This window comes from Salmo trutta, chromosome 17, assembly GCF_901001165.1.
Source record: "Salmo trutta chromosome 17, fSalTru1.1, whole genome shotgun sequence".
Lineage (NCBI taxonomy): Eukaryota > Metazoa > Chordata > Actinopteri > Salmoniformes > Salmonidae > Salmo > Salmo trutta.
In genome coordinates this window covers 31,803,217-31,819,208 of record NC_042973.1, presented here as the reverse complement: position 1 = coordinate 31,819,208, position 15,992 = coordinate 31,803,217, and the positions used below count along the sequence as shown (strand labels likewise).

Genomic DNA, 15,992 nt, shown 5'->3' with positions numbered 1-15,992 from the left:
TCTGACTTTATCAACAGGAAGCAGCTCTGTTGATTGGGTATGCCTTTGTGGTAGTCCAAAGAGCTGTCTGACATTTCAGGGTGGTTTAGCTGATTGTGCAGATGTGCAGAGTTAATAAATTTTTCCCTGGCTCTGTGTATCACCATCCGTTCTTCACAGATGTAGAGCAAATTAGAAATGTCTGCTTCTATTATTTTCTCTCTCTCATCTCTCTTTCACGGTCTTCCCCGCGGCATGTTCACAAGTGTTTTTGTTCAAGTTCATCAAAGGGCATCTGTAGTCCTGCTACCTCTCTCTCTCTCTCTCTCTCTCTCTCTCTCTCCTTCTCCCCTCTGCCCTCTTTTTCTTCCTCTTCTCCCTGTCTTCTCTGCCCTTCACACACAAAGACCATCCTTCAGGGCTCCCCGCTCATCCCTTCCAGAATGTTTACAGAAAACACACACACAAAAGACCTGATGGCCCTTCAAATCAACCCTATAGAAACTCAGCATAGCTTGACCTTGCGCCTGTGAACTCAGTGAGGCAGACGCAGTGGAGCTCTGATTTTATATTGCAGGCAACACATGGCCCCAGCCTGTGTCTGAGAGGGAAGTCAGAAGGAGAGAGATGGAACTGTCTCCCTGAGTCTTTACACAATGTACTGCTTGCATTCAGACATATATACAGGACACATATACACGACTGAGCTAGTCATGCAAGAAGGACATATGTAGCATATAGGTGCTGCTGGTATCGACATCACTCTTCTTAGACTGAGGAAAACACACACCTAAATGATCTTCATATAGCAGTGGGAATTTCTAATGCCATATGACTGTGTAGACTGAAACCATGCTCTATTTAACAAATACCCATGTCTCTACACAGCCATAGCTGATGTTACAGTAGGACACTGCTCCTGTGTTGAAAGCAGTGACTGTAAGCCCATTGGCTGTCCACTGTTAGCCCCGTATCCCAGTGGTTAGGTCAACTGTTCTATTGTTAGACCAGGGGAGAACGACTGTCCCCTCACATTGAGAATTTCAAGTTGAAGGCCGACTGCAGTACTGCAGGCATTGTTTCCAGAAAACAGGATACCCCATTATAGTAAATGGGAAAATGATGATCTTTGTGGTCAATATTGGTGGCTATATATATAAAAAAACATTCAATACAATCATGTTACCAACAATTGTTTCTATTTCACCAGATGTATGTCCTTGAACTGATTACTTTAAAATCACACACAGGCAAAGAAAAACGTTGTTGCTGTTGGTAGTCTGCAGTACCCCGGTCAGCCTTCAACTTAAGATACACTGAGCTAGCATGCAACGTCACTTCCTAGAGTAGCTCAAACTGCGCATGCAATATTTCCAATAACATGTATCAAGATGGTGACATGTTGATATGACACTTCCTGATCTTCAAATGCGCCACTGAGCATTCTCATAGGAAACAATGGGGTGTCTTCATCAATGGATTTTTTACAGTCTATGGGTTGGACTCTAGTTGATTAAGTTCATGTAATGTCTCTATCTTGGCAAGGGGATTATGATCAGATTCCGAGCTTCCTGTCCATGTGTCAACACACAGATTACATAAACCCACTGTAGTGTAAAAAGTAGTACTTTGGGAGGGAGAGATAGTGTAAGATGAGGTAGCTACTCACCTTTAGGTCCTTTCCTGCCCATTTACACTCGTCTCTTCTGGAGGTGGAGGCAGGCCACGGGATCTACACAGACACGGAGAGATAAGGATACTTCACTACACAATACACATAGATATAATAACCTTAATCAGCCACTAGCAATCCTAACTTCAACCAGTCCCTAACCCTAAACCCTCGACCAAGCAGCTGGTCAGCTAACAGGCCTTAAATTAGCTGAGGTGGTTCTGCCAGCAATGTTACTACAAAATGTACTTTTGTAGGAGGAAGCTCATATTTTATGAGATTTCATTGATGTATATGTGTCTGCTTGCGAGCCTGCGTATGTTCACATGTGTATATGTGTGTGGTGGGGGTAGTGGAGTCACAATGCGATTTGTTGTCCACTTTGTTTTCGATTACACATTATTCATCCAGGTGTGCGTGGAGTGGCTAACATGCCAGTGTGAGATGCTGCGCGACAGCTCAGGTCTGAATTAATCATCAGCCATTTCTCTGTAGAAACCATGGAGAATGATAGAGGCCTCGAGGTGCCAAAAGGCTGTATTAGCATGGGCAGCGCCATTGAGGGCTTCCACCATTTTAATGTAGTCACCTTGGTGGGACTTCCAACTTTATTCGCCTATCCCTCCTGGTGACCCTGTTAGAGTTATGTTCAACTGGGTCATCAGGAGGGATCAGCCAATTGTGAAGAAGAAAATGTAATACTTAAAAATGGAGATTGCCTCAATAGCACTGCCTATGCTGTCACAGACGTTATAATGGCACAGATACAAAGATGAGTCCTCTATCTATCTCTATGATAGAAACAGAGTCCCTGGCTGAAACTGGCTAAGACTGACAGGGGTGAGGTAGCTACAGATGTAAGATCTTAATTTGATCACCCTGTTGCAGGATAATTTTCCTGAAATGCAGGAAATGTTAAACTTGTAGTGTATTTGAGGTTTAAAAGGTTTCTGAAGTTTGGAATTTCCACTTTGGAATTTTAGACATGATTTTCCCTTACGAAAAACGTATCAACCCCTACAAAATTGTTAATTAATTATAATCCACATAATAATTCACATTTCCTTTTGTTGCAGGATTATTTTTCTTCGGTAGCAAACTGGCTCGAATGAAGATCCTACATCAGACAGACTACAAGCAGACTATGGTGTATATGTGCATGTGTATTGATTATAATGCGCTATAAGTGTGTTGTAACTGTTACCTGTGCCATGTCTCTGCTGATGTTGACTAGGTTGAAGGAGAAGATGTGGTCCTTGGCTCCCACCACCAGACGACCCTTCTCCTCGTCCAATAGGAACGTGTGGTAGGCAGAGCTATTCACCTGGCCCTCAAACGTCACCAAGTTATTAGACTCCAACATCTCTGGAGAGGAAAACAGAGAGAGAGAGTGAGCGAGAGAGTGAGTGAGCAAGAGAGAGAGTGAGCGAGAGAGAGCGCGAGAGAGAGAGCGAGAGAGAGAGCGAGAGAGAGAGAGTGCATTTACAATTAGTAACCATATTACTTCCTATGGTACCTGATATACTCAGGTAATATTAGAATAGAGAGAAATAAAGATAGTTTGAAAAAGGGAATTAGTGAAGTCTTAGCATACAGCATCTAATAGAACAGTATCTTATAGAACACATGTTGACCTGTCTCCTCAATATAGTCATAATGTCAGAGGGGAAACATCCCATCCCCACATGAAGACACATCCTACACTCTCCCCATAGCAGAAGCTTTTGAAGAACCCTTTTTGGTTCCTGTAAAAAAAAATGTTCCAGGGGGTTCTACCTGCAACAAAAAAGGTATCTAATTGGAACCAAAAAGGGTAATCCTATGGGGACAGCTGAATAACCCTTTTGGAACCATTTTTTCCTAAGAGCATAGCAGCAGGGACAGGATCACAACTCCAAAAGCCTAGGGAGTTACCAGAAAGAGAGGGTGCTTTAGCTGAGATTTAATTTAAAAAAATGTTAGTGTGTTCTCTCTTGCCCAATCACACATTCTCCATCACACCCTCTTCCCCACACTAGTTTGTGTCCAACAAAATGTATTCTATGAATCAGACGCAATGACCAAATGGAGGCAATGACCAAATGGTCTGGCTAGGGGAACTGACCTTGACTGTCCAGCCAAGCAGAACTGGACCACAGAACAAACTCACAGCGGAAAACTGAGACAATTCTCCATACAGTATGACCAGCCTGTCTCAGAGTAGACACTGGCGAAATCACTGCAAACCACAACAACCATGAGGTCATTTAAATTGTTGTATTAAAATGTGCACAACATCTGTAACAACCACCATTGAACATTCCCCAAAAGTTATCATGAGGTTTCCAGATAATCTAATAACAATGTACATGTATCAGTAACGTTTTCCCAGCAAACCATCATTGGTTCAGTGAACGTTCCCAGAACATTCGTTAGGTTGCTGCACATTTTCTCATAACACAAGAGCTGTCCATTTGTGGTGATGATTATAGAATGTTTGTATGAAACAATTGCCTTATGTTGCAAGAACTTTCCTACAGAATAAAACATTTAGGGAAGTTCAGCGTTACACCATGAATTAAATTTAAAGGCAATGTTCCCGCTTTAGCAGAGACTGCATTCATGGTAAACGCTGCATATGTCGGCTCAATCGGATATTACCTTTATATTTATATTGCGGAATCTGTAAAGCTGAATCATTACAGATTGCATTAAGTCCTTAATCTATTATTTAAGGTTCCCAGAATATTTAATTAGGTTGTGGGAACAGTCTGGTGAGAACATTGTGGAGACATCACAAAAGATATGTTCCCAAAATACAAAACTGTCCAATTGTACGGATGAGTCTACAATGTTTTTTTAGGGTGCAAAACATATTCACCTAATGTTACAAAGACATCCCACACAAAAATGTCCACACAATAATATTTCTTACTAATATGTATCTTGTCATATCCCCACAATGTTCCCACAATGTAAATAAATGTGTTAAGACATTTTTAAGAAAATAAAATGTGTTCTGGGAATTTTCTTGCAACATCAGGCAACAGTTTTCTGCAACCTAATAAAAAGATTGCAATAATTAACACAACTGGACAGTTTTTGTGTTTGGAAACTCTTTTGGGATTCTCACACAACGTTCCCACAACCCAATGAAATATTCTGGCATTTTTGATTGCCTCTTCAAAGGGGTGACACTCTAGACCCAAACTGCTACAGACCTATATCTATCCTACCCTGTCCTTCTAAGCTCTTCGAAAGCCAAGTTAACAAACAGATTACCGCCCATTTCGAATCCCACCGTACATTCTCTGCAATGCAGTCTGGTTTCAGAGCTGGTCATGGGTGCACCTCAGCCACGCTCAAGGTCCTAAACGACATCATAACCGCCATTGATAAGAAACATTACTGTGCAGCCATATTCATTGACCTGGCCAAGGCTTTCGACTCTGTCAATCACCACATCCTCATCGGCAGACTCAACAGCCTTGGTTTCTCAAATGACTGCCTCGCCTGGTTTACCAACTACTTCTCTGATAGAGTTCACTGTGTCAAATCGGAGGGCCTGATGTCCAGACCTCTGGCAGTCTCTATGGGTGTGCCACAGGGTTCAATTCTCGGGCCGACTCTCTTCTTTGTATACATCAAGGATGTCGCTCTTGCTGCTGGTGATTCTCTGATCCACCTCTACGCAGACGACACCATTCTGTATACTTCTGGCCCCTCTTTGGACACTGTGTTAACTAACCTCCAGACGAGCTTCATGCCATACAACTCTCCTTCCGTGGCCTCCGACTGCTCTTAAACGCAGGTAAAACTAAATGCATGCTATTCAATCGATCACTGCCCGCACCTGCTCGCCCGTCCAGCATCACTACTCTGGATGGCTCTGACTTAGAATACGTGGACATCTACAAATACCTGGGTGTCTGGTTAGACTGTAAACTCTCCTTCCAGACTCACATTAAGCATCTCCAATCCAAAATTAAATCTAGAATCGGCTTCCTATATCGCAACAAACCATCCTTCACTCATGCTGCCAAACATACCCCCGTAAAACTGACCATCCTACCGATCCTCGACTTCGGTGATGTCATCTATAAAATAGCCTCCAACATTCCACTCAACAAACTGGATGCAGTCTATCACAGTGCCATCAGTTTTGTCACCAAAGCCCCATACACTACCCACCATTGCGACCTGTACGCTCTCGTTGGTTGGCCCTCGCTTCATACTCGTCGCCAAACCCACTGGCTACAGGTTATCTACAAGTCTCTGCTAGGTAAAGCCCTGCCTTATCTCAGCTCACTGGTCACCATAGCAGCACCCACTCGTAGCACGCGCTCCAGCAGGTATATCTCACTGGTCACCCCCAAAGCCAATTCCTCCTTTGGTCGTCTTTCCTTCCAGTTCTCTGCTGCCAATGACTGGAACGAACTGCAAAAATCTCTGAAGCTGGAGACTCATGTCTCCCTCACTAGCTTTAAGCACCAGCTGTCAGAGCAGCTGACAGATCACTGCACCTGTACATATCCCATCTATAAACAGCCCATCTATCTACCTACCTCACCCCCATACTGTATTTATTTATTTATCTTGCTCCTTTGCACCCCAGTATCTCTACTTGCACATTCATCTTCTGCACATCTACCATTCCAGTGTTTAATTGTTATATTGTAATTACTTCGCCACCATGGCCTATTTATTGCCTTAACTTACCTCATTTGCACTCACTGTATATAAACTTTTTGTTTTCTTTTGTTCTACTGTATTATTGACTGTATGTTTTGTTTATTCCATGTGTAACTCTGTGTTGTTGTATGTGTCAAACTGCGTTGCTTTATCTTGGCCAGGTCGCAGTTGTAAATGAGAGCTTGTTCTCAACTAGCCTACCTGGATAAATAAAGGTGAAATAAAAAGAACAGATTAAATGTGTTCTAGGAACTTTCTTGCAATATCAGGTGAATGTTTTTTACAAACATTCTAGAATTATCACCACGACTGGACTGTTTTTGTTTTATGAGAAAATTTGCAGTGACCTAATGAATAATCTGGGAAACAATTTTAGTTTTAGTCTTCCTGTAGGCTCTGGTGAACCATTTCAAACCACAACAACCAGTAGGTCAGTGTCAACAAACAGCCCAGTATTGTACAATACAATATTTGAAACCTGAGGGGTGTTATTTTGACCGCCTTTCAAGATGAAACTGTAACCTTTACCTGCTGCCAAAATTGTTTTCTCACACCTAAACCTCTCTCACACTCCATCTCTAACACCTCACACACACACACACACACACACACACACACACACACACACACACACACACACACACACACACACACACACACACACACACACACACACACACACACACACACACACACACACACACACACACACACACACACACGTACCCACCTACGTATGCACACACCATTCCTTCTCACACTCTCTCCTCACCCAATGAACCCACCAACACCCATCGCCCACACCAGCTGACCACCCGTACATTTGTGTGTGGGAAGGAGAGAGGGAAAGAGAGAAGGGAGAAAGAATATAAGGAAAAATATAAAATGATGGAGAGGTATTGTGAATCTTGTGAATAAGCGAAAGTCAGGAGGAGGGAGAGAGAGGGAGGGACAGGGAGAGAGGGCAAGGGACAGGGAGAGAGGGGAAGGGACAGGGAGAGAGTGAGGGACAGGGAGAGAGGGGAAGGGACAGGGAGAGAGTGAGGGACAGGGAGAGAGGGAGGGACAGGGAGAGAGGGCAAGGGACAGGGAGAGAGGGGAAGGGACAGGGAGAGAGTGAGGGACAGGGAGAGAGGGGAAGGGACAGGGAGAGAGTGAGGGACAGGGAGAGAGGGGAAGGGACAGGGAGAGAGGGGAAGAGACAGGGAGAGAGGGGAAGAGACAGGGAGAGAGTGAGGGACAGGGAGAGAGGGGAAGGGACAGGGTGAGTGTGTGTGTGTGTGTGTGTGTGAGATAAGTGGCAATAATGAAGTAACCACAGCGTAAAGTCTCTGAGGAACTGTTGAGATGAGTGTCTAACACCCTGTAATTCTGGGCGCCTTATTTCCTCCTCTCTCTCTCTCCCTCTCTCTCCCCACAGACCAATGTGGTTTGACGTAGGCAGTAGTGACATACTCCCTCCTCACTTATGGCTAGAAAGCTAGGTGGAATATCTGTTGGTTCAAGATCTGTGTCTCATCTTAGAAGCACATTTCTTCACACAGATGAACCACGAAAACCTAGCTACCATGTATTACCATTAGTCTCATCTATCAGAATACATAAGATGGTTGGACAGCTCTCCAGATGGTTGGACTCCTGAGTTTGCTAGAACAAGAGTATTTTCCCTGAAATCTTCTCGTCAAGTAGTGTTTTTCCTGAAATAGTGACAGCCATGTGTGAGTGTTCTCTGGAGAAACATTAGTAATGTTCATTATGGCCATGTGTTTAATATCACTATGTGTGGGTAGAGGTATAGCTCGCTAGACTAATGGGAATGTCCTGTTGACGTAGTCCAGGTCACACCACAGTCATACATTACACTGTGTATGTTTTCAGATTCTGTGTTACACCAACCAATAATCTACAACCAACATGAAACCTCTCTACAACCAATATACAACCCACCTGAAAGCCCTCTACAACCACTCTACAGCCAGTTGCTAGATTCGATTCTAAATGTGGGATTGGTAGTAGATGTATGGTAGTAGATGTATGGTAGTAGATGTATGGTAGTAGATGTATTACTATGTGTGATATTGAAAACTTTAGCTGATGATAGGTTTCAGAGTGCTATATGCTGAATCAACACCTTATTGTGCAGCTGGTTGTTAGCTGAGGGTGTATTGCTTTGTAATACATTGAAACTTTTATTAGTGACTCAATTCTGATTGTCACAGGATGTATTTTTTTTTACATATTTGAATACAGACCTCAGGAAGTGTAATTTTCAGAAACTATTGAAACTTCAACTATTGGCAGGGCAGTATCTGTATCCTCTCTCTCTCTCTGTCTCTCTCTCTGTCTCTCTCTCTGTCTCTCTCTCTGTCTCTGTCTCTGTCTCTCTGTTTCTCTGTCTCTCTCTCTGGGAATAAATAAATGTGTACATCATGAATGTTTCAGCAGGGAGAATGCCCCCTATCTGAAGTATGTTTATATGTCAGAACCCCTGAGAGGGAGGAGCGAGAGAGGAGAAGGTAAAGTACATGGGGGAGGAAAAGAGGAGAACTGGACAAAGTAAGAGAGAGAGAGATGGATATGCAAGCAGTTTAAGAAAAATGCAATGTTAGGGAAAATGTGCAAAGGAAGTAGAAAGACGAGAGTGACAGAATAAGAGAGGGAGAGATAAAGAGAGAGGGGAGAGAGAGAGACCGCCTACTTCTAGTTAGAAACATATTCCCTCAAGTGCCCTTCATTCTGCTCTGTCACAAACACACACCACTTTTCATTGAAAGCACTCCTCTCCTACACACACCCCAGCATTACCTCCCCCCACCCCCCCAAGTACGCACACACACACACACACACACACACACACACACACACACACACACACACACACACACACGCACACACACACATATATACACATGCACACACACACACACACACACACACACACACACACACACACACACACACACACACACACACACACACACACACACACACACACACACACGCACACACATATATACACATGCACACACACACATATACACACACACACACACACCTGAACAAACAAAGATACAGGGGTGTGAGTTACTGTGATCCTAATGTATATGCTATCCACTGTGTGAAAAGTAAGCAGCTAATTGCATAGATCCCAGCCTGCTTGTCGTATAAACAGTGGCGTGTCAGACATGTAGAGAGCCAGTCCGGGAATCACCATTTTAACACACACCACACACAGCTCAGGTGAGTGGGTGTGTTTGTGTGGGACTAGCATCCATGGAATCCATTCACCAGAGTATAGTGAGATTATAAAAAATAAACAAGGACAATTGTTGACGTACAGACACACACATGCACGATTAAGCATATGTGGATCCACACATCAACTCTTATCTGTATCCTCCTGGTCAGAAACAACTCCTAGCCCTACTACTCAGTCGCGTTCTGATAAGGGGCTCATTTGGAAAGACAGATGGACAGGTGGACAACAGGTGGCCAGACAGACAGACAGACAATTATATGGGAAGTGGGGTCACAAGATGTCAGCTGTTAACCTTTCCCTATCCCCACTCTTCATGTTTCCTCCTTTCCCACACTCTCCATTCAACTTTACCCTTCTCTCAGATGCAATATGCTCCACCCTCCCCACTCTATTTTATTTCAATGCACTCTCCATGTCACCCCTCACCCAAACTATCTATTTTTGCCTCTCTCTCTTTTCTCTCTTTCCATCTCTGCCTTTCCATTCTCCAGTCACTTCTCTTCACCCTTCTTTTTATCCTCCACCTTCCTCCCTCTCTGTCTCACACTCTCAGTTAAGACACAGCTTTATTTTATGTAAGACCTATATAAATTAATTATTTGAGCCTACATTCTCTCTTTCTCTCTCTCTCTAAGTCTATCTCTTTCTTTGTTTGTCTCTGGGTTGGAGGGCATAGGGAGAGTTAAGTGCTGCGATAGAAAATATCAGAAGACATCTAAGCAATAAAACATATGAGCCAGTATTGTATGGTATGGTGCCCTATATCTCAAGGCCTTGTTGTTATAGATCAGCTGACATCCACATGGCTGGCTGTGTGTGTCTGCTCGGTAACAGCAGACAAAGCATCTCCTGATCATGTCAACACAGAGACTCCAGGTTATATCTGTCTTGAGGGGTGGAGTATAGACAATGAACAGTGAAGTGTTCTAGATTGTTTTATTTAACCTTATTTAACTAGGTAAGTCAGTTAAGAACAAATTATTATTTACAATGACGGCTTACACCAGCCAAAGCCTAACCCGGACGAGGCTGGGCCAATTGTGCACAGCCAGATGGGACTCCCAATCACGACCAGATGTGATACAGCCTGGAATCGAACCAGGGTCTGTAGTGATGCCTCTATCCCTGAGATGCAGTGCCTTAGTGCCTTAAAAACTGTAATATCTTACATTTCACTGAGTCGTGGCTGAACGATGACACAGATAATAGAGAGCTGGCAGGATTTTCCATGCACCGGCAGAACAGAGAAAAAGCTATTTGCCAAAGTCTTGAGGTATTGCTCGCCTGAGGTACCTTATGATAAGCTGTAGACCACACTACCTACCAAAAGAGTTCTCATCTATATTATTCGTAGCCGTCTATTTACCACCACAGACAAATGCTGGCATTAAGACCGCACTCAACCAACTCTATAAGGCCATGAGCAAACAAGAAAATGCTCATCCAGAACCGGCGCTCCTATTGGCCTGGGATTTTAATGCAGGCAAATTTAAATCATTAATACTAGAATTTTACCAGCATGTCACATGTGCAACCAGAGGGAAAAAACTCTTGACCACCTTTGCTCCACACACAGAGATGCATACAAAGCTCTCCCCCGCCCTCCATTTGGCAAATCTGAGCATAATTTTATCCTCCTGATTCCAAAAACTAAAGCTACCAGTGACTCGCTCAATATGGAAGTGGTCAGATGACGCAGATGCTACGCTACAGGACTGTTTTGCTAGCACAGACTGGAATATGTTCCGGGATTCATCCAATGGCATTGAGGAATATACCACCTCCGTCATCGGCTTCATCAATAAGTGCATTGACGTCATCGTCCCCACAGTGACCGTATGTACATATCCCAACCAGAAGCCATGGGTTACAGGCAACATCTGCATCAAGCTAAAGGCTAGAGCTGCCGTTTTCAAGGAGCGGGCCACTAATCCAGACGCTGATAAGAAATCCCGCTATGCCCTCAGACGAACCATCAAACAAGCAAAGTGTCAACACAGGATTGAATCCTACTACACCGGCTTTGACGCTCGTCGGATGTGGCAGAGCTTGAAAACTATTACGGACTACAAAGGGAAACCCAGATGCGCGCTGCCCAGTGACGCGAGCCTACCAGGAGCTAAATGCCTTTTATGCTGGCTTCGAGGCAAGCGACACTGAAGCATGCATGCGAGCACCAGCTGTTTTGGATGACTGGGTGATAACGCTCTCAGTAGCCGCTGTGAGCAAGACCTTTAAACAGGTCAGACGGATTACCAGGACGTGTACTCAAAGCATGCGTGGAACAAAGTCTTCACTGACATTTTCAACCTCAACTTACCGAGTCTGTAATACCTACATGTTCAAGCAGACCACCATACTGTAGTCCCTGTGCCCAAGGAAGCAAAGGTAACATGCCTAATCGATTACCGCCCCGTAGCACTCACGTCAATAGCCATGAAGTGCTTTGAAAGGCTGGTCATGGCTCACTTCAGCAGCATCCACCCGGATACCCTAGACCCACTCCAATTCGCATACAAACAGATCCACAGATGACGCAATCTCAATCGCACTCCACACTGCCCTTTCCCACCTGGACAAAAGGAACACCTATGTGAGAATGCTGTTCATTGACTACAGCTCAGCATTCAACACCATAGTTCCTACAAAGCTCATCACTAAGCTCAGGACCCTGGGACTAAACACCTCCCTCTGCAACTGGATCCTGGACTTCCTGGCGGGCCGCCCCCAGGTGCTAAGTGTAGGCAACAACACGTCTGCCACGCTGATCTTCAACACTGGGGCCCCTCAGGGGTGTGTACTTAGTCCCCTTCCGTACTACCTGTTCACACATGACTGCGTGGCAAAGCACGACTCCAACACCATCATTAAGTTTGCTGATGACACAACAGTTGTAGGCCTGATGACCGACAACGATGAGACAGCCTATAGGGAGGAGGCCCAAGAACTTGCCATGTGGTGCCAGGACAACAACCTCTCCCGCAATGTTAGCAAGACAAAGGAGCTGATCGTGGACTACAGGAAAAGGCAGGATGAACAGGCCCCATTAACATCAATGGGGCTGTAGTTGAGCGGGTCGAGAGTTTCAAGTTCCTTGGTGTCCACATCACCAATAAATTATTATGGTCCAAACACACCAAGACAGTCATGAGGGTGGCACGACAAAACCTTTTCCCCCCTCAGGAGACTGAAAAGATTTGGCATGGGTCCCCAGATCAAAAGTTCTACAGCTGCACCATCGAGAGCATCCTGACCGGTTGCATCACCGCCTGGTATGGAAACTGCTCGGCATCTGACCGTAAGGCGCTACAGAGGGTAATGCGTACGGCCCAGTACATCACTGGGGCCAAGCTTCCTGCGATCCTGGACCTATATAATTGGCTGTGTCAGAGGAAGTTCCATCAAATTCACAGAGACTCCAGTCACCCAAGTCTTAGACTGTTTTCTCTGCTACCACAAGGCAAACGGTACCGGAGCGCAAACAGTACCGGAGTCTTGGACCAAAATGCTCCTTAACAGCTTCTACCCCCAAGACATAAGACTGCTGAGCAATTAATCAAATGACCACCAGACTAGTTACATTGACCTGCCCCCATTTGTTTTGTACACTGCTGCTACTCGCTGTTTATTATCTATGCATAGTCACTTCACCCCTACCTACATGTACAAATTACCTCAACTAACCTGTACCCCCGTACACTGACTCAGTACCGGTACCCCCTGTATATAGCCTTGTTATTGTAATGTTATTGTGTTACTTTTTATTATTTTTTACTTAATTTATTTGGTAAATATTTTCTTAACTCTTCTTGAACTGTTGGTTAAGGGCTTGTAAGTAAGCATTTCAAGGTAAGGTCTACACTTATTGTATTCGGCGCATGTGACAAAATAAAGTTGGATTTGATTAGATTTTTTAATAGTAAGTTTATAATAGCATTAAGGCATCACAAAGGTTTGTGGTATATGGCCAATATACCTTGGCTAACGGCTGTTCCTGAGTTTGTAGATAGTTGGTGCGCCAGAACATAATTAGCCTATTAGCAAATAGCCTACTAGCTGCCCAATTCAAAGTACTACACTACACATTTAACACGTGGTTTGTGGGCTAATCAGTTAATTGACAATGACATATTAATTTGGATCTGATTACATTGTTAAAATCCCTTATGTCTTCATGAATAGGCCTACTTACTCTATTAAAATATATTAATCTTACCTTATTTTTCCAATGCCAAACCAGTGTGTCCTGTTTGCAAATAAACTGTCACTGTGTGCAAATAATAAAATCTGAGATGTCATTATGAATCTAAGCATAGTCATTTCAGAAGTTAATTTACCACCCCAGACATGAGGCCCGAGTCTGACGCAGAAATAAACTCCTTAAGGAGTGTATGGTGACAGTTTGGAGGAAATATCTATATTGACAAATATATGGATAACATAATTGCATCTGTCGAACAGCTAAGCCTATACCTCTTATTTCTTAGTGATCCAACAAAACCCTCTTGCTAATTTGCCTACTCAACTTTCGCTGTCCATATTGATTTTAGAAATAGCGATCCAAAATCAAGTGGTGGCTGCATCGCAAATAATATTTTTTTCTAATTTATCTAATTACATCCCATTCTCTTTATCATGGACATATTCCCACTAATATTGCAATTCATCTTCACATGCATGTTTTACACTTTTTATCAAGCTGTTGATGCTTATTTATATTTATGCCAAATCATTTGACCGCTGTAGGTTGAGATTCTTGTTTCCTAACTTTAAAGACCATATCCCCATCACATCCCACATTATGTTAATGAAGTCCCTGTGTGTGTAACTCAAATGTGTGTTTGGGTCTGAATTGGGAAGGTGTAAAACGTGTCAACGAGAGAAGGAAGTCAATCAATCTTATCGTATAGGCCTGAATTCTCTTCAGTTCGTGAGCGATCACTTCTCATGCCATGAAGGAGAAAATAATTCCAGCATTAAACTTTGATTCATTGATTGAATAAAACTATATCAATGCATTTGCATCATGACGCTCATGTGATGGAAAAGTAAAACCAATTCCGATTCAGATTCACTTTTGTCCTACAAGAGGAAATCATACCACTTCTAACACATCACAAAGGCCTAAACAACACTTATAGAAAACACAATAGGAAACAAACAATAGGAACAGTCAGACAGATACCTTTCCTACTCTCCTACCCCGCCACACCTGCCCACATGGGGAATTGTTCATAACAGTGATAGCCCCTGGGATGAATGTCCTCCATTTAATTGTCTGTTTTCTCCGACCTGATGGTCTGGGGTGGAGATCATGTGGTGTGCTTTGCGCTGTATAGTACATTCATTCAGTAGGTGAGGGGGAACCAATCAGTTCATTTAGATGTTTTTTATAGTAGGCCTATAGGCTTCCCCACTGATATTTAATAGCCTATACACTTTATTTTAATGCAAACCTTCAGAACATACATTGCAAAACTTGAAAGAACGTGCGATTCTCACGGTCAAGCAAAATGAGTAACACCTAGCTATTTTAAGATGAATGCACTAACTGTAAGTCTCTCTGGATAAGGGCGTCTGCTAAATGACTAAAATATAAATGTAAAATGTATCATCTGAAGAAGAAACAACGATGCAATGTAGCCTAACAACATCGCTTGCAAACTACACTGATATGAGATTAGTATCAATATAGAAGCACTGGTCCTCTTAAATTTTTATTCCAGCTTTCATATAATTAGGCATATCGTATGGTCTACTCTTCCCATAACAGTCACGTCAAGCATAGGGTTGCTATACAATTAAAATGTGAAAATAATATACCCTTGAGAAAACTATAAAATAGCTCCCGACTACCATGAGATGTATAGATTGAATGTATTACATGAATGGTGACCACAGCCCTTTCGAAAAATACATTTAAATCATGTTTTAATGCTCCATGTATTCAATGTATTCCATTTCAAACTTGGATTTCAATGCTGCTTTACTTCCAGGCTATTATGACTCATCTTTCAGTTCCTTCTCTGTATGTTCCTAGTCACTGTCCACAACACCAGGCTTCACACAAGCATATTTCAGCATGTCATCTGTCTCTGTGGGATACTGATGGGTAAAGCATAGACAAATAAACATACTTATATATTAAACATTTGAAATGAACCTCCCTCATTCCATGCTCTGACTAAAAGTCTATTCAGACCCAGACAAACCAGTGGATAACATTACTACTAAGATGTACATGACCTCAGAAGGAGAGAGAGATGGATAGAGAAACATGGGAGAAAGGGGGCGGAAGAGAGAGTTTTAGTGTGTGTGTGTGTGTGTGTGTGTGTGTGTGTGTGTGTGTGTGTGTGTGTGTGTGTGTGTGTGTGTGTGTATGTGTGTGTGTGTGTCTGTGTATCTGCGTGT

The 15,992-nt window shown here is 43.2% G+C and overlaps 1 protein-coding gene across 1 annotated transcript in view; it reads right to left on the bottom strand.

Annotated features, from left to right (window-relative positions):
• Positions 1-15,992, bottom strand: part of sema3ab (sema domain, immunoglobulin domain (Ig), short basic domain, secreted, (semaphorin) 3Ab) — a 31,761-nt gene that overhangs the window by 12,864 nt on the left and 2,905 nt on the right. Inside the window, exons 3-4 of the mRNA XM_029696507.1 lie at positions 2,856-3,016; positions 1,649-1,711 (exon numbers count right to left, since the gene is read on the bottom strand). Of these exons, the coding sequence (XP_029552367.1) occupies positions 1,649-1,711; positions 2,856-3,016 (224 nt within the window). The remainder of the gene's footprint in view (positions 1-1,648; positions 1,712-2,855; positions 3,017-15,992) is intronic.